Source organism: Rousettus aegyptiacus, unplaced genomic scaffold, assembly GCF_014176215.1.
Source record: "Rousettus aegyptiacus isolate mRouAeg1 unplaced genomic scaffold, mRouAeg1.p scaffold_m13_p_6, whole genome shotgun sequence".
NCBI lineage: Eukaryota > Metazoa > Chordata > Mammalia > Chiroptera > Pteropodidae > Rousettus > Rousettus aegyptiacus.
Genome location: NW_023416309.1, coordinates 22,018,369 through 22,045,415, shown reverse-complemented (window position 1 = coordinate 22,045,415; position 27,047 = coordinate 22,018,369). Strand labels below are relative to the sequence as shown.

The 27,047-nt window shown below is 32.6% G+C and overlaps 1 protein-coding gene across 1 annotated transcript in view; it reads right to left on the bottom strand.

Annotated features, from left to right (window-relative positions):
• RTKN2 (rhotekin 2) overlaps positions 1-27,047 on the bottom strand; it is a 63,139-nt gene that overhangs the window by 13,773 nt on the left and 22,319 nt on the right. Inside the window, exons 6-9 of the mRNA XM_016159181.2 lie at positions 25,764-25,955; positions 16,613-16,707; positions 8,554-8,660; positions 7,481-7,612 (exon numbers count right to left, since the gene is read on the bottom strand). Coding sequence (XP_016014667.2) covers positions 7,481-7,612; positions 8,554-8,660; positions 16,613-16,707; positions 25,764-25,955 — 526 coding nt within the window. The remainder of the gene's footprint in view (positions 1-7,480; positions 7,613-8,553; positions 8,661-16,612; positions 16,708-25,763; positions 25,956-27,047) is intronic.

Genomic DNA, 27,047 nt, shown 5'->3' with positions numbered 1-27,047 from the left:
CGAGGTCAGAGTTTCTGATCTTGCTTTTGATAATCACAAACCTTTTAGTTGACTTAGGAGGCTTTATAGTTACTTTTATTGATTTGTGGATAGATATGAAATTATTCCATTGTGAAATTTTAATCCTTGCTGGCTCAACGTTTGTCGATCAGCACATATTGAACTGCAACCTCACTGTATGAGATGGCAGGTAACTAGAGGAGACCAACTGAAGCCAATAAAAATATAATCTGATAAACCAATATTGCAACAAAAGATAATTAACTCTGAAGTCAAGGAAAGTTTCTTTTAAGTTGTTCATTATTTTTAATTAAAACTGTACTTCAACCTCTTCATTTCTGTGGTAATGGAAAATAACTAAATCAGGACAGATTTAGGAATTGTTTTACTTTACCTTTGACTACATAACTTTAAAAAAATCTTCTACGTACTCAGATTATGGTCTCTAAACACTCTTTCCTACTAAAAAGAATCAGAGTTTTTTAGATAAATGGCTGATTCCCAGCCTGGACCAGGAAATGTACAGGATTATTCTGGAATATTTTGTCCTACCAGAATGAATATTCAAAGATTATCAGGGTTATATCAAATGGACCAACTCAAAGAGGTTTCCAGAAGACAAAAATGGGACAATCTGAATACCAATAATAACAGCGGTAATGGATTGATGCGTGAAATGTCTTTAAATCCATAAATTCATAATAATATTTAAAAACTATAACTCGGTAGTCACCTTTGAAAGATGCTAGGAAACCACCTTCACTATTTTGGTAACTAAGCCATTATCTTGTCTTTCCTATAATAACTGTACCTCAACCAAATAAGTGATAAAGTAGAAGTTCATCAGTGAATATTAATATGACCCAGACATGTGATTATTTTTTTAATAACTTTGTATTTTCTTCAATTACGGTTGACATATTAGTTTGTGTACAACACGGTGATTAGACATTTATATAACTTACAAAGTGATCACCCCAATAAATCTAGTACCCAGACATACTAAATGCCTCCTGATAAAAGTAAACAATATTTCCTATTACATATTCTTACTAACCAATTAACAAACCTATATCTGATCCAAAAAGAGGAAGAAAAATAAAAAACTCTAAGATTCAATCAGCGAAAAGCAGACTATAGAAAACTCTATAGGATAAATGATCCAATTTCTTGAACAAATAAATGTGTGTGTGTGTGTGAGAGAGAGAGCGAGAGAGAGAGAGAGAGAGAGAGAAATGGAGAGAGGGAAAGAGCTAGAATGAAAGCCAAAAGTTTAAGAGATTTTAGAAACCTAATTAATCAACCATAATGTATATGGCCCTTATTTGGATACTGATTCAAAGAACTTGTCAAAAAAATGACAAGATTGGGAAACCTAATATTGTCTGAATTTCTGCTGACATATTAACTACACACACACACACACAAAATATAAACATATATACATACACATATAAATACATATATATATATAAAACTATCTTAAGTATGGTAACTAATATTTACAAGTAAAATGATATGGTCTCTAGAATTTCCTTCAAAATAATTCTATGATGAGGGTAATGTGTGAGGATACAGATGCATTCATTTGTATTCCTCTCTATAGATTATCTTGAAATTAAAAAAAAAAAAATACAAGCACAAAAACCTAAGTACTTGTTTTCTTATCTATAATGCAGAGATAATATTTCACTCACACCTTCCTCAGAAACATGTTCTAAGGACAAATGAGTTCTTTGAAACATTTTGACCTAAAGTCTTGTTAATCAGGGATGAAGACAAAATGTTGCTGGCTAAAAACAAGATTTAGACTTTATATATACTCTAATAACAAAGAAAGCCATATTTTCACACTATACGACAAGGAATGTTTGACATATGTAAAGTATAACCATAAACCAAGCATTAGATATAATTAGTATTAGTGTGACATAATTATTTTCAACTTATGTCAATGTAATCAGATGTAAACTCCTTAAGGCTGTTTTAAAAATAATTTTTGTTGCATTTAATAAAGGACACTATGAATTGTGCTAGGGTTCAGGAATTAGGAGGACTAATATAATCAGAAGAAAATCTCATGTGCTTCCTAATAATTTTGCTTGCTAGGTTCCATGATAAACATAACGGTTAAAAGCAATTTCAAGACAATTTAACAAAGGTATATCATCTCAAGTAGTTATTAACTTGTTTAGTACAGATTTCATTATTCAGTAAAATGAAGTGATGCATAATGTTTAAGTCAAGAAAAGACTACTGATCTCAAAGACTCGCATTTCTTTTCCTTTCCACTCCTCATCCCACTGGCAATGGATAAAACTTTGGCTAATAAAATGCTTTCTATGATGTATAGGAGATTTCAGTGGCTCCAGTTAAGTACCCTTTATTGAGAATGTCTTACTCAACAACATTCACAAGGAAGTTTTTTGAAGTTGAAGCAATCACTTTGAAGTAAATCATCCTTTCAAATTTGGATTGAAAAGAAGAGGGGAATAGCTTTTAGGCTTTTCTTTCCGTAATGTGACTATTTCCACAGATGGCTCCGTATGAAAATTAATGAACTAACTTAGCCTTACAGGAAGTGCCATTTAGAAGGACAAGAATTAGAGAACAGGTCCTGTGATCAAAATAACAGAACTATTATTTATATACCTTAGCAACTGCAAAGGCAGTGAAAATTTATGTTTTCACATAATTTTTAAAGTAACATTAAGCAAAATTATTATTTTCTAAATCATGAGAGAAGACAACCAAAATAAAGGATCTAGGATTTCGATTTAATATATAACATTATTAAGCATAAAAAGATCCTAGAGACCCAACACTGAAAATATATTAAAAACTGAAACAAAAACACTATTCTTAAAAGTTTTATTTGGTGCTTACCTGCTCTACATATAAGGAAATACCAAGTTGGCATTTATCAAAGCTCCTATTTATTTAAGAATACACTAATAGCATGAGTTCCTTAAAAATTTCCAAAGTAAGAAAACGAAACATCTACCTTATATTTAAAAATCAAGTAATTTAAAACAATGAATAGGTGAAAATCTGTTAAGTTTATCATAATATTTGGAGGGTCAATAGACATGACAGTCATTTGATACTTCTGGAAGGGTAAAATCACTCCAGTGAGTATTGTGAATATATATGATATTCAATACCAATTAATTACACTGAAAATTGGCAATTAAAACATTAAGCATTTATCCTGCCTTCTCAGGAGGGCCTGTAGTTCATTCTTAGTTGATGAGAAAATGTTCCTCTCAAAAAGAATAAATACAAAAGAATGCCAGCTAATAAATGTACAAGGAAGGAAAGCATGAGAAAAACATATGCAATCTCCAAGGTAATAACTGATTCAGGCAAAGGCAATAACAAAGTATCACCTCTTGGACTACCTGCAATAGTAAAGAGGAAAGCTTACCTATTATACTGGAGAGAGCTAGTGGTCACTACTTTAACCGAGTCATTAAACTAAGTATTGACAATAGTAAGACAACTTGACATCATGTGCCTCTGAAAAGGATGGTCTACTAACTATTTGTTATTATCCATGAAATACTCTTGTAAAAAAAAATGTTTAAAAGAAACCTAATCAAGTCTCTACACCTAACTTATAGTTTAAAAAGACAAAAGATTCACAATACTTATATATTCCTAAATTAAAAGCAAGGGCTAAAATAACATTTTGGGGACAACAGTATTGAGTATGAATTGGATATTAGATGATATAAGAAAATTATTGTTAATTTGACTAGCTGTGAGAATGGTATTATAAATACACATACATATTTTTTCAAATGGGTCAGAAAAAATATAGGTAAGTAAGGAGTCTTTATAAGCTTTCAGCTATAAGATAAACAAGGTCTAAGGATCTAATGTAAAATATGGTGACTATTTGTTGATAACACTATTGTATAACTGAAATTTGCTAGAAGAGTAGAACTTAAATGTTCTCATAAAAAAAGTTTAGAAACAAAATAACTGTACTCTAATGAGTTAGCAATAATATAACTGTATATTTGTTAAAATTATCAAAATGCACACTTAAAATAGGTGAATTTTATTTTATGTAAACTATTCCACTATAAACCTGATTAAAAATTAAATAAAATATAAAGCAGTTAGCGCCCCCTTATCAAGAAAAAAGAAGAGATAAAGCAAATATGACAAAATGTTAACTGCTGAATTTAGATGGTGTACAACTGATTACTATAGTATTTTTTCAACTTTCCTGTAAATTTGAACTTTATAAGATGAGAAAAAGATAAGTAAAAATCAGCAGGAGATATAACATTCATGTTTTCAGAAGTTAACAAATAAATTTCTTGACCAGGATGATATCTGACATATTTAAATAAGGAGACAAGTAGCATTTACTGTTAAGAATGAAGTTTTCAGGTGAGTAGAAGAGTTTAAAGGAAACCTGAGGTAGAAGAACTGCAAAGAGAAAAGTTTCTACAGAGAAGGGCAGGAATCAGGAGAAAATTAAGATAGCAATATTGCAAAGCTAAAGAATGGAAGACTTTCCCATCAGTTTAATCTTTGAGATTAGCAACTAAATTATATTAATCTTCTCAATCTTAATCCTCACTTCATAATTTAATCTTAAATTCTCTTTCGTACTTTAGACAAAAGTCACGACCAATGGAAGAGATATTTGTCATCATTCCTCAGGGTCAAATACAACCCATGTTGTTTCCAAGTTTAAGGCTGAATCTATACAGATTACTGGATTCACTGTTTTCCTGTGAATCTGTAATGGTCAATTGTGGATCCACCACTGAGATTTCTAAGCAAGCGGATTTCAGTCATCTTAACAATGGAGTTGATTAACTACAGAATCCTATTAGTTGTCAGGTCATCAGCCTTTTATTACCACAAGGAAAAATGAGTCAATTGAATAAAGGTCAATTCAGTCAGGCCATGTAAACACTGTTAACTACTTTTCAGAAATTAGACTCTTGTCATCAGATAAGAAAATACAGATGCACTTCCTATTATAACAGAAGAGTTCCCTTAAATTGTCCTCTAAAATTTAATTGGTAAAGATTCAACATATGCCTACACTATTGCCTATTGGTAGATTGTAGCTTCAGGCTCAGAACCTCATTTCAGAACTACTTTTTATTTTCAAAATTGATTCAGAGTGGGCATGGAGATAGGAAATAGTCTAATTTTGCTTTCCAAATCTACTAGCAGTAACTCTATGAGGAAATAGAAAACCAGTCCACAAATTTTATCTACTTTTTTCCTGCCCATTAAGAAAAGAGAGCCATATAATTTTCCTTACTAGCTAGACAAGTTCCAACTCGTTTCTGAGTCTATTTCTTCACTTGTAAAACAGAAATAATATACCTATGAAACAGTGCTGTCTTACTTGCTCTGCCTACCTTAGATGGCTGAGATAAAGCAAAATAAATACCTTGAAGACTGCTTTCGATTAAAACAAATGACTTTAAAAATATCATTTGTTTAGATTACATTTTATTTGGTTTATCATATTCTATTGTAAAACATATAAGAAAAAATAGGTAGGATTCCATTTTTACTACCAAGCCACTCAGTAAAAAACAGATTAGACAAAATTATCTATATAGAACTCTTGCCAAAAATATTTAACCTGAATCTAGTGAAATAATTAGTCAAACACAGATTAGGGACTGCTCTAGACTTTTCAAAAATGTCAGTGTAATGGAAGATCCTCCTACCCCCACGCTCCCCAAAAAAGGCAGCAAGTGAAGGGTATAATTTAGATAAAAAGGAAACAAACAAAAGACATGGTGACCAGATGCAATTTGTCATCCTTGATGGGGTCTTGGGTCAAACAATAAATAAAAATTAGAAAGAACATTCTAGGGACAACTGGGGCAATTTGCTCTATTAGATAATATTATTTTATCAACAAAAATTTTTTGAGCGTGCTAATAATATGGTTATGAAGGAAATGTCATTGTTTTTAGGAGAAACAATGATAAAATATTCTAGAGAAGAAATGTTATGCTTTTTGCTACTTATATTAAATGGTTAAGAAAAAAATTTTAAGCTATCTACAGAGAGAATGCAAATATGGCAAAATGTTAACAAGAGCTAAAGAATCCAAGTGAAGGGTACACAGGTGTTCATTACTCTATCCTTTCAACTTTTCTGTACATTTGAAATTTTCAAAAGACTAGGGTAAGCAAAACAAAATAATAAGTTGGCAAGTAATAAAAAAATATCAACTTTCCAATAATAAAATTGTACTTTCATAAATCTAACTTTCTAAACTAAAATAAATTCACTCTGTTGCAGTATTATTGGGATATATTATTTAAGAGCATCACCAATTTTTCGAATACACAAAACCAGGTAAATTAAGTGGACTTAATTATATAATAAAAGGTGTCACTGAAGGATTTCCTTTAAGTAAAAAGCAGCGTAACTTCTAAAAGCAGGACAGAAACAGACCAAATGTCATTATTGGAAAAGATCAAAGAAATTAACTCAAGTCCTTATAGATTAGCAGACCAGTATCTGCATGTTTTTCAGAATATACCACTTTACATTTTTCTTCAAAAGAAAATTTAAAGACAAGTAAAACATGCAGAGTTAACAGATGTGATGGCTCATATTTTATCATATACTTCAATTCAACCACACCAAAAGCAAGCAAATTAAAACTAGGAGCAATTAAATGTAGTACATAGGCAGAAAACATATTCTGCTCTACAAATGCATCAAAGTAGTCTACAGTATAAATGCTATAAAAAGCAGAGGGCGGGCGAAACCTCTAATAAACACTAGTCTTTTATGACAGATGAAGATAAATTTAAGAACCTGGAATAAAAGAAAGTAAGTACAGCTTATTGTGAAAAGTTTTCCTACAGATTTGTGGGTGAAAAATTTGTAACTGAATTTTAGTAATCTTCTATCAAACCTGTGTGCGTGTGTGTGTGTATGTGTGTGTGTATCTGATAGATTCTCTAGGTGGTACAGTACTATGTTTTAAAAACAGTATAAGCACTCAAGTATTCTAAATGGACCGTTGGGCTTTTCTGCGCAGACAGAAGGTTGGACAATTGCCCATCAACCCCATAAGAAATCAGAAAGTATACTCAGGAATGTCTTTTTATGGGTTTATTTGAGTATTAACTAAAAAGAATATCACTGTAATATGAACTAAGAATTTATGTTTATATAATCTCAAACAAATTCATGAAAAATTTAAATATCCTATTAGCATAGAGTTACACCCTCTGCTTTAAAACCTATTTACTGGCAAAGATTTTCAATTACTATGTTTTCTTAGGAAATATACAGTATTTCCTTTACTGGATAAAGTTCTATAATGGAAAAATAATAAGATTAATTATCTTTATAAACTAACCTATTTTTAGCGGTACTTCCCTTTTCTTTATGTCAATGTAAACTGTATAGAAAAGAACAAACTTTTTAAAATATTGTATCTTTATTTTCAAAATAGCATCTTATTTACCTTGTTAATGGACACTACCAAAGCCGGTTCCACTTTAGCTTCAATTTCTTCTGGAGTATAAAAACAATAGAGCTTACCCCCTCTCAAAACACAATACAACCTTCTCCAACAAATGAGACCTTCCACCATTTGCTAAAAAAAAAAAAATCAAGAAAATATCAAAGTTAAGTCATTATTTATCATCTTAACTCTAAATTCAACAAAAATACTTAAATTATCAAAGTTAAATTAGTTTTTTGAAATTTTCAAATGTGATAGTTACCAATTAATTTATTATATGATAAGGCAATAGCCCCAAATCAAAGAGTAAGTTAATTTAGAAAAGAAAGTTTTGGAATTCTCAAAAGCATTAAATAAGCAAACAGAGGTAATGATTACCACATAACTTTTATATACATAAAATCATAAATCGATGCAGTTTTAGAGAAGCTGGTCTATTAAAAATGAGTGCTTAGAACTCCACAACAATTCATCTAACAACTCAGGAAAATTATAGCAATAACTCAATATTCAAAATATAATTTTCTCTATTGTTCTTAGAACACTGGAAAATGTTGACTACCCTATAAGAATGCAAATTTTCTTTCCTCTTAATGGAATCCTTTAGTAAAAGCTATTGATTCATTGGAGCCCATAATTAATTATTTAGTGAATATAAATAACAATGGTTATAAATAAATCAGGAGTAGGAGGCAGAGAGACAGCTTTGGAAGCTCAGACCTAAACTGTGCCAAAAGCTGTCTGCCAGGAAGGCCTTTATGTGAAAGGTGTTGAGCAGGCCTCATCAGATTCCACAAGGAGTCCTCTGTTGCTGATTACAGTGTTACAGCTATTAATGAAGCAGAGGAACCTGGAGAGGTAGCTCCTCAGCCATCCAAACTGCATTAGACCCCTCCCCTTCTCACCATCTCAGCCCCAGGTCTCCCCCTAACCGCCCCCGCCCCGCCCCGGTCTATGTCGAACAGTGAGAAAACTGTTATTTAAAAGACTGTAAAAAAATACTTCTCAATATCAAAAGGATTAAGAGCTAAATTGGAGCTATAATTATTGTAGGATATTTAAAGTCTTTTAACCTGCTGATTAAGGAATCCTGCAAACGCGTTCTCAGCCATGCAGGCTGGCTGGACAACGAAACGGCAGCACATGTTGCCAAATAAAGGGAGCCAGAATGGAGACGCCTCTGTTTAAGCGAGAGAAAAAAAAAATCGAGTTAAAAAGATATGTTTATTTAAGGTCGTTATGCATTTTGATTTTTTTCTTTTTACGATTTTTTTTTTTTTTGGCTTTATATAAGAACATACGTAAAGGTTCATCCTAGTCAAATACCAGTACCATATTTAAAATCAAATCAGAGATGATGTTAAACATAGTTTACGGCATGCTATCCTCTGACATAGACATGGAACTTTTAGTCTCTTGTACTCTTGATTTTAAAGTAATTAACAGAGGTAATTCAGGGCACAGAAGCAAACTCATTTAATATAAAAAAAAATCTAATAAAGTGATTTTTTGTCTATGTCAAATTCTTCTTTTGCTTTCATTATAACAATTAGCAAAATGATGCTCTGAATAAAACATTTCAGAGTGCAACTTTAAGATAAAAATTTAATAAACCTTTTTGGCCTTCCCTCTTAATTCATTTGGAAGCTGTTAGGTGTACCCTACCAAGATGGGTATCTGTGCTGGGGTGGGGGCAGACTGTGGTATGTCATGGCTGGGTGCTAGAGGATGAGGGTAAGCAGGATGGTTACCCAGCACGAGGTATCAGACCCTGAAGAGGCTGAGAGGGATGGACCACATGGGGCACAGGGTAGAGCCCAAAGGAGATCTCTGCTCCTGGGATGGCCTGGCACAGGGAGTCAGGGCCCAAGCAGAGTGAGGAGGGTCTATGTGGGGTAGCTGCCCGATGTAAGGTGTCTTAACCCAAGCAGAGTAAGGAGTGTGTGCACATTTGTGGTGTGGCCCAGCCATGGGGAGTCAAGAGTTTGAGAACAGTGAGGAAGCCATCCACACATTCAATGACCCAGAACAGTGTGTCAGAGCCCAGTACAGCCCAGTCAGCAGAGGGGCAGCTGGGAATGGCATGTCCACACAGGGTGAGATTAAGGCCTGGGAAGTTAAAGCTTGAGTAGGGGGAGAATCCACATGAAGCAAGGGCTCCCCCAAAACGGAGAGTCAGAGTCCCCAGAAAGAAGAAAGCACCCATGTGGGAGAGATGAGAGAATGCTGCTTTCAGGGAGAATGAAGAAAAAAAATTAAATAGAAGACAGGTTTCTCACAGTCAGAGAAAGGAATTAAAAATGTATAGAATGAACTGTAGTGCTGGATTAGATAGATGCACTGGTATAAACTCATGATTTTCATATACAGAGATTAATACATGACAAAATATACATGCTTGTAGGTAGCTCAGTCCACTGAGGAGGCCTAGGAAAAGCAGCATCCTAACAGTGAAACTCTAATAGCAATGAAAATACCTACACCCCAGATCATGTCTACTAAATACTACTTCTGTTAAAAAGAACCAGCATTTCTTGAAGAAATAGCTAAGACCAGTGTTGGGGCAGGGAAAGTACAAGATGAGCCTGATATATCCTGTTATAGCATAAATAAAGGAAGTATTCAATAATGACGAGGACGTGTCAAAAATATAAAAGCCACCTTGAATGTGCTCCCATTGGCCAAATTAAAAACAATTTGAACCTCAAAATAAACAATGATATTAACAGATTATGATGCCCTGAATAAAAGAGAAAAACATGAGTCCATATTGATATAAATACAATCATGAATAAATGGAAAGTCCAATAAGAAGTAATATACTTAAGAGTTTCAATGCACCCCACATCCCCCCACACACATATATGATGTGTATTTCTTACAAGGAGGAAACAAGAGAGTAACTTTACAGTAGGAAAGCTTGGAAGACATCACCTAATCAAGTAATCAAAGTGAACACCATCAGTAATGGGATGAATCAAAATTATACGCCACTTGGATAGGTTGCAAAGAGAATACGGTATCATTTCTGTGATATTTCTGTCAAACATGCGTATCCAGAATTTTATCCCAAGAAAACACCATGCAAACCCAAACTGAAGAACATTCTACGATATAGCTGTGATGTCGAAAAATGTCAAGGTTATGAAAGCCAAGGAAAGATTGAAAGAAACTAAAGAAGCATGATAATTAAATGTCAATGCAAGATTATGCACTGGATCCTTTTGTCATAAGGAATATTATTCGGGCAATGGGCAACACTTGAATGGAGTCTGAGAATTAGGTGATAGTAATACATATATTATTATTCATTTCTTGACTTGGAGATTGTAGTGATTTAGCAAGATGTTCTCTTAGTAGGAAATATGTATTAACATAGTTGGGGTAATGAACCATCACATAATCAACTTGTTCTCATATATTTTTTTGGGAAAAAATATCTTGACATTCAACTTGTAACTTTTCTATAAGTTCCTAACTGTTTTTAAAAAGTATTTTCAAAAAACATTAAGATATTACAAGTAGGTACTTCCTTCCATATCTACATGGAAGGAAAGCATTGCATAATTTATTCTATAAATCAGGGTACAAATAAAAACCCAGCATATGCACCTTTGTTTACAGTGAACCACACAAAAATGATTTTAAAGTTTACACTGTACTCCTCTTGTTAGTACCTATAAAATGGCTGGCCATTGGCTGCTACTCTTATTGACCAAAAAAAAAAAAAATCTTAGTAACTCTGGAAAATAAAACATTGTTGGTAAAAATTATTTCACATATCGATGCAATGTAGTCAAGGTTTGGTACATCAGTTAAATGAAGATGACCAGCCTAAAGGGAAGAGAACAAAGTAAAACAAAAAGGTTTTTTATTAACTTATCTGCTCAAGAGCACACAAATAGCCTAGGACTAGTCAAACTCTTTTTATTAATAACTTGTTAAAGATGCTATCTTTTATAAATAAAGGGTCTGACCTAGGAGGAATAAATGAATAAATACAATACAGGCAATGATCCCAAAATGCAGAAACAAACAGGAGAATCTTCTTTCCTAAAAAAGGCAGGGAATGAAATAAAAATTCTATAAAAGCATGCATCTAAGTAACATATCTAAAATCAACTTTGTGATTTATGAATTTAAAGTCTGACAGCAAATTTCTTTATAAGCCATCCCAGATTTATTAACTATGTTCTAAATATCTGAAAGCTAGTTGTTTTTAAGTTAGGATGCATTTTTTAAAAATGAATCATAGATAATTAGTCTTTTTCACATCAGTTTATAGTTTGTTCCATCAGTAATGTACTGGAACCTAAATATCACATGGGCTTCTCTGGTAAAATAAGCTCAGATTTCATTGCCCACCAAGAAAAATAATTCCTTACTGATTGCAGTCCTTGAAAAGGAATATTGGATATAGAATTCCTTGCCACATAGCCTGCAATCACCTGTTACTTCTAATCTAGGTTACTTTACAGCTTAGGAGCACCGTGAATTAAAATGTAGAGTGATAGCTTCTACTTCTGACAAGAAATAAGGCATCTAGGCTAGTCACTTAACCTATCTCAGTATCAATTTCTCACTTTAAAAAATACTACCTATCTTAAGTAGGAAAGTTGTGAAAATCAAATAAGATAATGTGTATATGACATCTATCATTGTGTCTGGCACATAATGGATGCTTCTCGTAATTTTATATCCAGTGTAGTCTTACACCCAGAACTATACTCTTTCCTTTTTTTAAATGCTGTCTCTCATTCCTTGTGCAACACATTTAATCAAAGTGCTTAATTCTTTTCTAACCAAGGGAGGTATTAGGACAAGATGAAATGAAACAGGAAGTGAAAGAGCAGTTTACTTAAAGATTTTATCTAATTCATCTGTAGTTTCAAAAGGGGAACAAAATGGAGTTTAAAAACGGCAGCGACAACAAAAACAATACACAGGCGGGAGAAAGAATCTAGATAACATCTCAGTTTTGTGTGAGTCAATCTTCACAATGTGGTTTCATTGTTTTATAAAAACTATAAAAATTTCTTGAAGACAAATATAAACTATCATTTTGGCTTTTTCCTTCAATCAGCAAAAATAATAAAGTTATCAATTTCAAAAAAATCTTGTATTTCTTCTTAGTTTTATAGTTTTTGGTAGACATTAAGATAATTTTATTTAGGAAAACTCTATTACATTAACATAGACTTATATTAACAAAAAAATTAGAAGGTGGCTTTTTTTTCATTTTGTTAAGATTTAACTACAAGTTTTTAATTTACACACACTTCTATGAATATACCTATGACATAGAAAGAGTTAGGCATATAGGTTGGTGTTTCTTAAATTATTTTCAAGTGGAATCTACATGTTCCAAAGTCAATAGTTTTTTGATGTTATTGTTTGAAGCATAGGTCTTTTCGGTCTTTAACATGTTAATCTATATTGTGTTCCTCTAAGAAAGAACTATAACCACATAGTTTCCATGCATATTTGCCCATGAGAATTTCATTAAAGGAGAATCTTGTAAACTAGTAATATCTTATAGAACTAAGGAATCACTGCTAAAATTGACACTCTCTTTGTGAATTGTATTCCTTTCCACAACTTTTCAGATGATTTGGTTGAAAGAATAGGACCTTTTATCATCAAGTCCTTTATTCACACATCAAGAGTATTTTGAGTCCTTAGTTGCTTTATCAGTAATCGTGCCTGACCAGAAAGCATAGCAGAGCACAGCCTGTCCTGGATTATTTAAAGTCCAGCTCAACCACTTGCTAACTGCATGATCTAGTAAATTACATTCTCTAAGCTGTATTTTACTCATTTGTAAACTGTAAATGATAAAATGAGGAACTTGCGAAGGTCACAGAGCTGGCCAGTGGTAGAACTAGAATATGAATTCAAGGCTGAGGGCCCCACTATTAACCACTTTATTGCAACGTTTCCTTGTAACTACCATCTCATAGTCACTAAGAATAAAAACAGCTTTAAAAGTGCTTGTTTGCTTACTTATTTACTTCTAGATTATTGTAGTGAGAACACTAACAGGAGATCCAGCCCTTAGATTTTTAAGCGCACGATACAGTGCTGTTAATGACAGGCACTATGTTGTGCAGCAGCTCTCAAGAACTTTTATCTTGTGTAAGTGAAACTTTAGACCGTTGACAAGCAACTCCCCACTTCCCCCTCCCACAGCCCTTGGTGACTGGCATTGTACTCTGCTTCTAAGAGTTTGACTATTTTAGACACCTCATTTAAGTAGAATCATGCAGTATTTGTCCTTCTATGACTGGCTATTTCAGTTAGTGTAATGTCCTCAAGGTTCATTCATGTTGTCACATTTTTGTAGCATTCTCTTCTTTTTGAAGGCTGAATATTTCATAGAACAGTGTCTGACACATAATAGGCACTCAACATGTGGTAGTAATATTGACAATTCTAGAGACCTGACACAAATGGGATGACAATAAATTTTATTTGTCAAATTTTCTGATAAAATTGATAATGCTAATACCATTGCAGACTTCATGTTTGGATAATGAAAGGGTAGATCTTTTAGGCCCATCCTCATACTAAAAATACTGAATCAACTATATTTTATAAAATTTTTCCAGAGCAAGAAAGAAGAAACAAGACCACAGAAATTACCAGAATAAATCAGATAAATGAGAACCAATGAGTTAAGTGAGCACATAAGCTATGTTTGTCTTAATAGCATTTGCCAATCCCAGCAAATCTGAATTTATGATTTAATGATTTTGCAAGATGAGGGAAGTCTAAGGAAAAAAATAATCTAAGGCCTGAACAAAGCAAGCAGTTTAATGAGAGATTTTCCTCATACTAAGCTGATATCCCAAAGGAGTCACCAATAGGGTAGCGGTGAGCCAGAAGCAAACCAACCTCAGCATCCAGAATTCCCATTGCCTGTAGGTGGAGATGGGAGGGGTCCAGAGATACTTAGATATGGTCTTTGGATAAAGTATGCCTAGACTGATAGTCCCCCCAGTTGCCTGTCAGAAACAAACAGAAACTCTAAGCATCAATTTATTCCTATACATAAACTGTAAACTTTCAATTATAATGAGAAATGCAGAAGATAACCAGATATTCAAGATATTGAGACATCATGAGTCTCAATGAGAACCAGTAGGAAAAATAAAACAGAAACCAACTCAGAAAGACTTTATATATCTGAACTACTAATCATAGATTATGAAACAGCTATGATTACTCTTTTAAAACCTAAAATATAATATTAACAATGTATGCACAGAATACAAAGTAGCATAATAGATTTGAAAAAGGAAAAGAAAACTTCTAAAGCTGAGAAATACAATGACTGAAATAAAGAACTTGGCACATAGGTTTAACAACAGATCAGACAGGGCTGCAGAGAGAATAAGGAAATGGAAGATAGTTCCAAAAAAATCCAGAAAAGCACAAAGACAAAAAGATGAGAATTACATCATAAAGAGTAATAAACATAGAGGATATAGTGAGAAAGATTAACATAGGTTTAACAGGAATGGTAGGAGAGAAGCAAGAGAATGAAGCAAAGGCTGTCTGAATGGAAAAGTGAGATTTTGTCCAGAACTAACAAAAGATCTGTCACCAATCAAAAACCTGAAGAAGTTCAAGGAGTTCCAAAAGTGACTAATTAAATTAAATTCTACACTTATCGTGAAACTTAAGGAAACCACCAACAAAGAGAAAATAAAGTTACCTTCACTGAATAAAAAACTGACCAAACTACTGCAAGACTGATAATTAAAAAATACAGGGTAAGTACAAATAGCCAATATCAGGAATAGAAAAAAGGCATTGCTACAGATGCTGCAGAAATTCAATAAAGCTATCATGAAGAAGTTAATGCTTGTAAACCTCAAATTCTAGATTAAATAGATTCATATGTATAAACATATAACAACTAAAACTGACTCAAGAAATAGTAAACCTAAAGAACTCTAACTACTAAAAATAACTGAATAAGGGATAAATACAAAGTGATATATAATGAAATACCACAAGCGGTGAAATGCATACTTATTGAATAATAAACAAAAAGCAAGTCATTAAGAAAACATAATGTGATTCCATCCACATAAAGTTCAATCCAGGAAAATCTAGATTACATTATTTAGGAAAGCAAGTTGGTCGTAAAACCATAAAGAAATGCAAGTAAGTGAATACCATAAAAGTTTGGACACGTGTACACCTAGGGTAATTAACAGGAAGAAGTGTCAGCAATGTTCTATTTATTGACATGGAAGTAGTTATGTACATATTCTCATAATTATCTGTTAACTGTATATTTACATTTCATGAACTTTATTTTTAATGTAATATTTAGTGTGAAACGAACAATATTACTATAAAATTGCCAATCTCATCGGTACAAAGCTACCAATCTTTACAACAATATGAGTAAAGCAGCACCTATCTGTATGTATTCTATTTCAGAATAAGAACAGGAACAAATAATCCAAATAATATTTGCAAAGTATTTTACCAACACCACTCTATATTCTTCAGCATAGGAAAAATAATCTGGGGGAGTAGAGAGTGCTCATGCTAAGTTTTACAAATCTTCCTAATAACCCCCTTCTTCACCATGCCATATTTCTTTTGGATAAACTATAACTGCCAATATCATCCAGAGAGAAAAGGGTTAAGATTGATTTAACCTTACAATCTCTTAAATCATCTGCTTCCCACAATAGAAGGGGGTTGACTTCCTCAAGTTCAAATTTTAGAATAAGACAGGTCTTTGATTGCCAACTAGTAGGGTAGTGAAGTCATTGATTTCAAGTCAAAGACAAGGATTCAGAATGTACAAAACCTTTCTGTTCTCACTAAGCTAGCCTCACCAGCCAATCTCTGACGAAATAGGATGGAGGGAGGAAAACAAACTTTTCATTTTTGGGGAAAAGGGATGGAAATATTTAAAAGAACCAACAGAATCACTCATTTCTACATTATTTAAGCCAATACACACTTCAGTGGAACATGTTAAAATTAGAAATTATTACATATATATATGTATGTGTGTGTGTATATATATATATATATATATATATATATATACTGTATATATACTGACATAACATATGTAATAAGTAAAATATAGATTGTACTTACCATTTCCATTAATAGACAGATTATGGGTCTTGAAACTGTCCTCAGCACTTTCCAAGGTCAGAGTAGTCTGAGCTAGTAAACTATACTTTGTACCACTAATAGTGAGAAAGAAGACATGTTTTAAGTATTTGAGTATATTTTCTATTACCTAAAATATTCAAATGTTCAACAACAACAAAAAAACCTGATTAAAACATGGGCAAAGGACTTTGACATTTCTCTAATGGCCAATAAAAACACGAAAAGATGCTCAAGATCACTAGCCATGCAAATCAAAACGCAATGAGATACCATTTCACACCCTTGAGGATGGCTATTATTAAAAAGCAACAACAAAGAAAAATAGAAAATAACAAATGTTGGCTGGGATGTGGACAAACTGGAACCTTTGTACAATACTGATGGGAATATAAAATGGTAACCACTATGGAAGACAGTTTGGTAGTTCCTCAAAAAATTGGAAAGAGCATTAACATATGATTCAGCAATTTCACTTCCGGGTATATAGCCAAAATAATTGAAAAGTAGGGACTCAAATAGATATATGCACACCCATGTTAATAGCATTATTCACAAGAGTCAAATAGTAGAAGAAGCCCAGGTGTCCATTCAAGGGTGAAAAGGTAAACAATTGTAGTATATACATAAAATGGAATATTATTCAGCTTTAAAAAGGAAGAAAATTCTGACACAGGCTACAACATGGATGAACCACAAAGACATTATGCTAAGTGAAATAAGCCAGACTCAAAAAGCCAGAATCATACTGCATGATTTGACTTATATGAGGTATCTAGAATAGTCCAATTCAGAGATAGAAAGTAGGAGGTTGCCAGGGGCTGGGTGGAGGGGGAAACAGGGTGTTATTGTTCAATGGGTACTTTGGGAAGATTGTAAAGTTCTGGAGATGCATGGTTGCACAATATCGTATATGCACTTAATACCAGTGAACTATACTTAAAAACGGTTAAAATGGTAAACGTTAAATCACGTATATTTTACCAAAAACAAACAAAAGAACACATTTAGATGTTATAAATGCTAGTTTATGGTTAACATAAATGATTAATCAACTTGGCATGTTTCTCTTTTTATGCTATTGTATCTTAAGAAAATCTGAAAATTATTTGGTTTAACTTATAAGTATTTCTTTTGAATGGTCTCCATTCAGAAATAGTAACTGAACACCTAATATGTGTCAAGTCTTATGCAAGGTGATGGGCATTAATAGTAAATAAGACTCAGTTATTACATTCTGAGGCAGGAGGGAGGAGTGAAAAGAGTTAAGTGGAGGAATGAATCATACTGGCTTTGAAAGTTGCAATGCAACTTTTTCTACAGAAGAAATGGAGATTAGAAAGCTGAGGATCTATGTTAGGGGAATCAGGAATGGCGAGGAAAAGTCACTGAGGTAGAAGAAAAACCATAAGAGTGGAACCCTAGACGGCAAGCTAAACAAAGATCTTCAAGGAGAATGATTAACTGTGTTAAATGACACTAAAAGGTCCAGTCATTGAAATACTGACAACTGACCACAGGCTTTGGTAACATGACGATAACCGTTGCCTTTCACAGAGAAGTTTCTGTAGGTGGAGATGGAGGTAATAGGATGAAAGCTGACTGGAATGGTCCAAGAGAATGGGAGGAGAAAAGTGGAGATAGATAACATAAAAGACTCTTTTCTGTAAAGGACAGCTGGGCAGTAGGAATAGGAGGTATTTCAGCATGTTTATGTGTTTGTGGCAATGATGCAGTAGAAGAAAACCTGATGATGGAGCATGGGGAGAAGGGTACATGTGCAGGAACCTACTTTTGAGTAGTTGAGAAGATGAGATGCACAAGTATATCTCCTCAGATGAGGCAAAGGCAATTAGTTCACAAGGAATGAAAGCAGCAAAGATCCAAATGCCAGTAGATTTTTGTAGATGGAGAAAATGCAAGTTCTCTTCTGATTGTTTCAGTATGTCAATAACATATGAAATAGTCATCGGCTTTGGATAAGGATTGGAGAGGACAGGGTACTGGAGATTTCCGAAGGGAGAATAACATGACATGAAATACTTATCCTAACGAGAGGTGAGTGGAAGGCTATGGAAACTTAGCAGGATTGCTCAGTCATACTGAGAACTCACTTAAAGTTAGTCATCACATGTCTAATGTGAGACCAGTGAGTATGACACTTTTTCTCCAGCCTTATCTTTTCTTCATGAGTGTAAAGTGCAGAGGAGCTAAAAGTAAAATTTAAGTTGTATTCCAAAGGTATGACAAAAGGAGAGAAATATTAGGAAAGAATAAAATGGCAAATCATGAAGTCAAAGCTAAGTTGGAGTCAGAGCACTGAAGGGAGCAAGTTGGAAGTGTGTGAGGTGGTGGTAGAGAGGAACACCTAACAAGATTGTAGGGGGTGTGAATTATTAGTGATGACAAGATCTAGAGTACAATTATGTGGTGGATGGCTAAAACAGTTAAGAGGACAAGATCACTGGTGGCAACGAAGTTATGAGAAGACAATCTACATGTACTTTAATTCCAACAAGAAAAGAAAAAACCTGAAAGGGTGAGAGGCAGGGAAAGAGAGACAAAGAAAATGAAAGTTTTTGTTTCTATTTTTAGGAGTAACATTATAATTTATTCTCACTGACCACTAAAAAACATCTGCATATTCTTCACTTCAGGAATGGCGTCATTTCAATACATAGTGTAACGTGAAATACTCCAATTAGTGTGCACAGAAAGCAGCTAAGTTACAGGCTGCTTATACGTGTGCTGAGTACACTGGCGTGTTTAGGAAGCAATCTGCGTGGCAGTTGAGGCTAATATTGTCTGATGACCAAAGTATATGTTTAATTTTTTTTCTTAGGGCTTAAAAAATGATTGTGACTAAGACATCTTTTCTCCAATTACTTTACGGTAAACATGTAAGACATTTGCTTCTATTTCCAATGAATAGATGGTTAAATAAACCATGATAGGGCCACTTAATAGGTAATGTGGTCATTACAAGGATTTTGTGAAGACTGTAATAACTCTAAAAAATGTTGAATGTATAGTATAATTATGAATATCTAAATATCCCCTCAAGCTAGCTATTTAAAAACCTAGAAAAAGAATATCGGTTCAAAATTATAAAAAGCTTTTGACTTACAGTGGTTGAGCTATAAATAACTTTTCTTCTAGATTCCATTTCTCAAGTTTATATTTTGTAATGAAATAATAAATGTAAAATTGTAGTAGGATGAGAACATCCCCTAAAAATCAGAGACCTACGAAGCATTATAATATTACATCTACTTATGTGAAGTTTAAGGTACTTTGACAAGCAATATCTTTTTAAAGGTTTACAAAAACTACTTGGGGTAGGCAGGGCAGATATTCTGGTCCATGTTTTCAGATGAAGAAACTCAACTGCAGAGAATGTAACTGACTTGGCTATAGCTAGCAAGTGCTATATTAAAAAAAGAACTCCACTATGCTATACTTACTACCTTTATACTTCATTAAGAAATAGTTGAAAATTAAGGTATTTTTTCTGTTAAAACAGATATATAATGACCGTATTTTAGTACTGCAAGAATTTTGAATGGAGGGAGCATGACTTATTAACCTTTGAAACCAACATACCACATGGTGTAACTGCTGAATAATCATTTCTAAGATCATTAAATGAATAAATTAATTACACGCAACAGCTGAGTAATTCCTTAGTTACGTTTGAATGCTGAGTCATCTTTCACACTATCAAACCATTAACACCCTTGTTCCTCAAAACATAAATAATCCATTTATTCTGCACGAGTGTTAATATACATGTAACTTCAACCTAATTTAAAATGTAATATAGTGGTTTTTTAAAAAAAATTTATACACCATTTTGTCAAGTAAATAATCACTCTCAATTTTACCAGTTTTCACAAGATGACTTTAAAACAATGTAAATTTACATAATGAAGAAAAATGTGCTATATAGTTCTTAAAAAGCATAAAATAGCTAATTCAGCTATAGAGGCACTGGGAAAAATCTAGCTAAAGGAATTCAGTAAGCTAAATTCCACAAATCAAATAAATAAATGAATCACATGAGGGAGCATGCTAAAAATTACCAAAAATGTTCACTGTCTTCTTTCAGATCAAATAATACTTTACGATATTTCAAGTTACTTCATTTTTAAACCATGACTAATTATAATGGCAATGCTTCCAAAACCAACAGTGATCTCATTTTTAAAACATTCTTGTCAGGATAACATTTTCTTACTAAAACATTACACTCATTCCTTTGGCCAACCCTAATATTGAGTTCCCAAAAGTTTAATCGGCTACATTTTTTAAAATCAAATAGGCCAATTGTTATAACATGGGGGGGAGGGGGTGATATCCAAAAATGTTATGAGAAAACAAATAACTACTTTAAATGGTAACCTGAACAAGTGCTCTCTTTTGTCAGGAAGTACAGCTGTATTTGGTCACATGACACGTTACTAAATAAAATACACATTGCCTAAATTTGATCCTTTATGCCCATTTTGGCTAAAAATTAAAAGCTGTTTTAGGAATCTTATCATTGAACTAGATCACTATTAAAGAAATAAAACTGATTCCCTTTTTAATACTAACGTTATTTTTGAACTCATCATGGTGCTGAAGTGGTCAGTTAAGTAAGTATCAGGTAAGAGATGTCATGGGCTATGAGTCTAAGCTGGCATACTCTGGATTCAGATCAGAAGCTCAATAGGATGCTGGTATTAGGAGAACATGATTTGAAATGTTGTAAAAGATTTTATCCTATCTTTTGACCAACCATAATGGTATAAATAAAAAAATGGCAGGCAAGTTTCACGGGAAATGTTCATTAAAAATATCAGTAGTGGGGGGACGTAGATGGGGTAAAAGTGGCCATATAAGTGGTGACAGAAAGAAATCTAACAATGGGAGGTGAATACACAGTATAAATATATATATGCCTTACTGTTAAGATGTACAACTGAAACTTATTGGATTTCGTTAATCGATGTCACCATAAAAAATAAATTAATTAATTAAAAAAAAAAAAGAAAATCCGTGTTTGAATTCAGGTATAGAGCAAGCAAAATGACAAATCTAAATAGGAGAATAAACACTTCAAGACAAATATGTTAATCCCTATTAAAAAATACTTAATACCAATAACGTTATCCTCAAAAATTCCTCTAGGCTTCGAAGAGGAATATAGGTTAAATACAAGTTCTAACATCACTTATATTATCTTCTTTGAAATTATAAACATTATTTTCAATTTTAAAATATCTGTCTACATTTTTTATCAAATTTTGTTAAATTTTCTAAACTCCAATGCTTCAGCATGAATTTGAAAAAAAAAAAGTCTGGTCTCAGAACATTAAAAATAGTAACAATGATAAGAGCTACATTTATTAAATGCTTACTATAAAACTAAGTTCAATAATTATCTTTTGAATCTCGTAAATATCATTTGGAGTTAGATATGATTTCATTATTATTAATATTCTCATTTTACAGATGGAAAAACAAAAACCTAGAAAGTAAATTAATCTGCCCTGGGTCACACAAATAAATGACAGGATAAAAAATTTAAATATTCACTGTCAAATGATAAAATTTTAAAATCGAGAGGTCCACTCATTGTTTTTATATGCTTTAAAAGCATATGAAACACTAAAAATGTCTCTAAAGATCCTTCTAAAAAAAATTGTGTCTAAGCATCCTCACCTTTCATATGAGAAAACAGAAGCCCTGGGAATAATGTAACATCCAGAACACAACTAGTCCTGTCATTTTTTAAATAAAGAATTTGCTGCTTAAAAAAAGGTTTAAAACTACTGAACTCAGTAATTACCTCCAAGGTCTCCTTCAGTTCTAAAATCTACGTTTCAACTTAGAAATATAATTGCTCATTTAATCATCAAAAAGAAATGGTTTCATTACCTTATGGTTGAATTAAAGCATCTTTTCAGCAAAACTTGATATAATCTTAACCTAAAAACAGTTTTAAGATAGACTTAATTCTAAAGGAAGAAAATTAAAGGGTCACCTTCCTCTTTTTTAATGACATTTATATTAGCATAGAATTATATTTTCCATGACTGTTTTTCAGAGGATGGGACCCATTTATAGATCTTGAAATCAACTTAATCATTCACAGATTTTTCTAAAAACTGAAAATAACTAGAATAAAAGAGTCTGATAACTATATTATAAATAGCAAGGACTAAATATTGCTTTATGAACTCTGCTTATGTAGCTGTGCACTCAGTCATGATGTAAAATTAAAATGTACTAATAAAGTGTCCTCAAGCAAAATAGACTGAAAGCCACAATGCTAGAGTCCCAAGGCATTTTTCACATGAAATATATCTGACATGAAAAGAGTTATTTAATTACACTCTGATGATTGATACTTCCAGATCTATACCTAAAATATTTTGCTTTTTGTAATTATAGTAAAATTATTGGCATGCTGAAGAGCCAACTCTACTAAGACATGCAAAGAAATTCTAGCAATGTAGCCTCATCAAGTTTTCTCAAGAAACATAAACATAAAAATATTTGTGAAGCAACAAACACAATGTTTAAAGAAAGTATCTGAAAGAAACCAGGGATCCTCAAAAAAAAATGATAATTCTAAATCTAGGCAGAAAGTACAAGATGAACATGGAACATCTTGTGTCAGAAAGCAAAGAAGCTGTCAGAGATTAAGTTGTATCAAAAAGATGCAGGAGTCAACTGGAAAGTTTACCAGTAATCAAAGATGAAACAACTTGGCTCCAAAGAAAATAATAACTATACTAGAGTAAAACACTAATATGTAAAAATTCAAGAGTTAAAGCAAAACATTGATCACCTCCATAGTTGCTAGGATATCAAATTATTCTAAAACTGAGTACATAAAAGAAACAATTTTTTTTCTTCCCTTTCCTTCATCTTTTTTTTTTTTTTTTTTTTTTTTTTTTTTTGATTTATATCCACAGAGTTCATGAAGGGAGGTTCTCTGAGAGAATTTTAGGTTTAAAAAAAAAAAATGCAGATTTGACTTTTGGTGGTGAACACACTATGCAATATACAGGTTACGTGTTATAGAATTATATACTGGAAACCTATTTAATTTAATTAACCAATGTTACTCCAATAAGTTTAATTTTAAAAATTAAATAATTGGACTCTTTTCTTAGATTCCAACTGAATCAGATACTCACATACTCAGTTCTCTCCTAAATTTCTTTTTCCTCTCCAAAACTGCATAATGATAAAAAAGCAAGAGATGGTGATGTTGGTATGGAAAGAAACCATCTCAGCATGTGACATGAACAGAATTACGATGAGATGACATTTAAATATTTGAACATCCATTGTACAGCATCTGACATAGAAATAGTCTTGTCCTGACTAAAGGAGGTTATACGTGATCAAGAGTGCTCCACTTCAACTCCAAAGACAATGATTCTCAAGCTTCCTCCTCAGATTTTTGAGAATTTTACCAGGAAACCATGTCTTTTTTTGGTAATCCCCACCAATGAAAGAGACCTCTTATGCTAATACAATGGAGGGAGATTTAACTACTTTTTATCCCTGGGATAATGTTAAAGATAATGATCTACCTTGAGCATGGTTACAGGGTCAAATGAGGGCAACATATGCCCAAAGCCAAGCTGCATTTAGCATAGTGATACTACTAAAAGAATGCTGGAGGCTAGGTCACAAAAGGAGATCCCACTGACTTTGAAGGAGGACCAGTTGTTACTATTTCCCCATATGAGACCTATCTCCAAATCTGTGAGCTTGATTTCATAGATACAGAGACCTGATTAGTGGTTGCCAGAGGTAGAAGATAAGGTATGGGGTGGGCAAAATGGGTAAAGGGGGTCAAAGGGTACAATCTTCCAGTTATAAAATTAAGTCACAGGATGTAATGCACACCGCGGTGACTATAAGTAACAGTACTGTATTGCATATTTGAAAGTTGCTAAGAGAGTAAATCTTAAAAGTTCTCATTATAAGAAAAAAAAATTCAGTAACTGTGTATGGGGACAGATGTTAATTAGACTTATTGTGGTAATCATTCTGCAATAGGTAGAAATATTGAATATTATGTTTTATATCTGAAACTAAAATAATGTATTTCGGTTATACCTCAATGAAAAAAGATAACTTAAAAAAAATGCAGGATAAATTTAGCAAGTAACCAAATTATAATCCCTAATAAAATAATAAATGATCAGCAATGGCTTCTAAAACCATTAGACAAAAGATTGATAGGGAACTTTATAATGGATAAATCAGGCTGGCAACACCTGAACCCACTGATCAATTTTAACATGACTTAAAGTGGAACAAGGCCTCCTAATGGGAGACAGTAGGAAGCATATATAATCAATATGAAGTATTATTGCCATAAATGAGAACCTGAATCTAATCAGTCTTCTAGGTCTACCTACCAGATATAGGAAAACAGAAGATAGGAAAAGATGTTTAAAAAAAACCCCACACAGATACAATCAGCTAAATTCAAAGTATGGAAAATTCCACAAGATCTGGTTTCTTCAATAAATAATGGCAAGAAAAAAAGGAGATAGGAAATTGTTAAAGATTAAAAACACTTAAAAGACTCACTTAAACGAAACATTGTAGAATTTGTTTGGATCCTGATTTGCACAAACAAACCACAAAAGGACTTTTTCAGAATTGGGGCAATTTGAATACAGACTAGATATCAGAAGATATTAAGGACTTATTTTTTTATTTTGTTAGGTGTGATAATGGTAACATGGTTTTGTTATAGAGGTAAAATATTTTTTAAAAATCTATATGAATAAAGCATGACATAAATATAGAAATCCAATTAGCAGGCTGATACGTAGCAAATACTTTGACATATAAAGTCCCTTTTCAAGGAAAACATTTCATCTTTCTGGCAGATACTGGAATTCCAAAATCACTAAAAACAGTCACTCAACTTCCTACTTTCAAAGTAAGGTATTAAGGCTACCTCAGCTCGGTAAATGTCAGACGACCAAGTTTTGTTTCTGCTTCAGGATGTTTTTTCCTTTTAAAATATAAACATACACTCCACATACAATACTTTAAAATGTCACAAATATATAATTATACTGTCACTATAAATATTGCATTAGAAACTTACGAAACAGCAGGACTGAAGGACAAGCATGTTTCATGATCTTGAAGAAATGAATTTATTTTCTTTCCTGTAGCTTTACTTATAGAAGTCTTCAGTTTCTTAGCTAATTTTTTTGGTGTGTTGGTTAGAGAAGATTCTTCTGTACAGCAACTATATAATTCCACCTTTATCTGAAAGTCTGGCCTTGCTTCATTACTAAAAACAAGGGCATTCTAAATGTTAAAAATTTAATTCAATAAAATTATAACATCCTTTGATGTTTTCATACACTTGAAATCAGCATTTGAAATAGGTTTATGTTAATGTATGTTAATGAGACAGAATCTCCCAGCATTTATTTAATATCTAAATGACCTGAGTCACTACAGCTTCCAGAGGTACTGGCTTCTAAAGCAGGTCAGTTTTAACTCAATTTAAACAATATGTAAAAGCATATTCTCAAAGAAAAAGAATAAAATGTCCTGGTTATTTTGTTGCCAATGCTATTTTTTCCTTGTCATTCCTTTAATACAGCTATTTTTAAGGTGTTTACATTATATATGTGATTTCCTAAAATGACTATTCTTCCACAAGAAAGTGGTTTGAAAACAAAAAGGAAAGAAAACAAAACAAAACAAAAACCCAAAGGTTTCTTCTGTTAAGAACTTTAGTTTTCATTTCTTTTTCATAGTCACTTACAGTCCACTTACCACTCTACCAATGTCTCCCCCCATACCCTGTTCCACCTGTACACCTAACAGCTCTAAAATAACATTTCAATATTTAGTTATATGGGAGAAAAACAAAAAATAATATAAAAAGATAGACTCAAGGTATGAACTTGAAGGCCAGTGCTGGTTATCTTTGTATTCTTAAACTAGCATAAAAGGTAATCAAATATTTATTAAACCAATATGCAGAAATTCTGCAATTTTAGCAAACACTAAGATTAGCTTTGCCCTTTTTCAGACACAATTAACTGCTCTTCCATAAAAAACTGTGGCGGTGTTACTAATAATAAAATATATTTAAAATTACAAAACAGGTCCATCGGCAGTAGATATTACCTAAAGACGATCCATCAGCCTCAGAGATTTTAAAAATGCAGCACAGACCTTTTATTTTAAGATTTAAATGGCCCATCCAAAGTTTGGATAAATCCAAGGAATAACTTCCAGATATTTTTATAGTTTATTATTTGGCAACTTTTAACATACAATATTCTTGGTAATGACTAACAAATGTCAATATTTAGAGGAAAACCAGAGATTCATAAATATTGAATACTTATTAAAAACAATCATAACA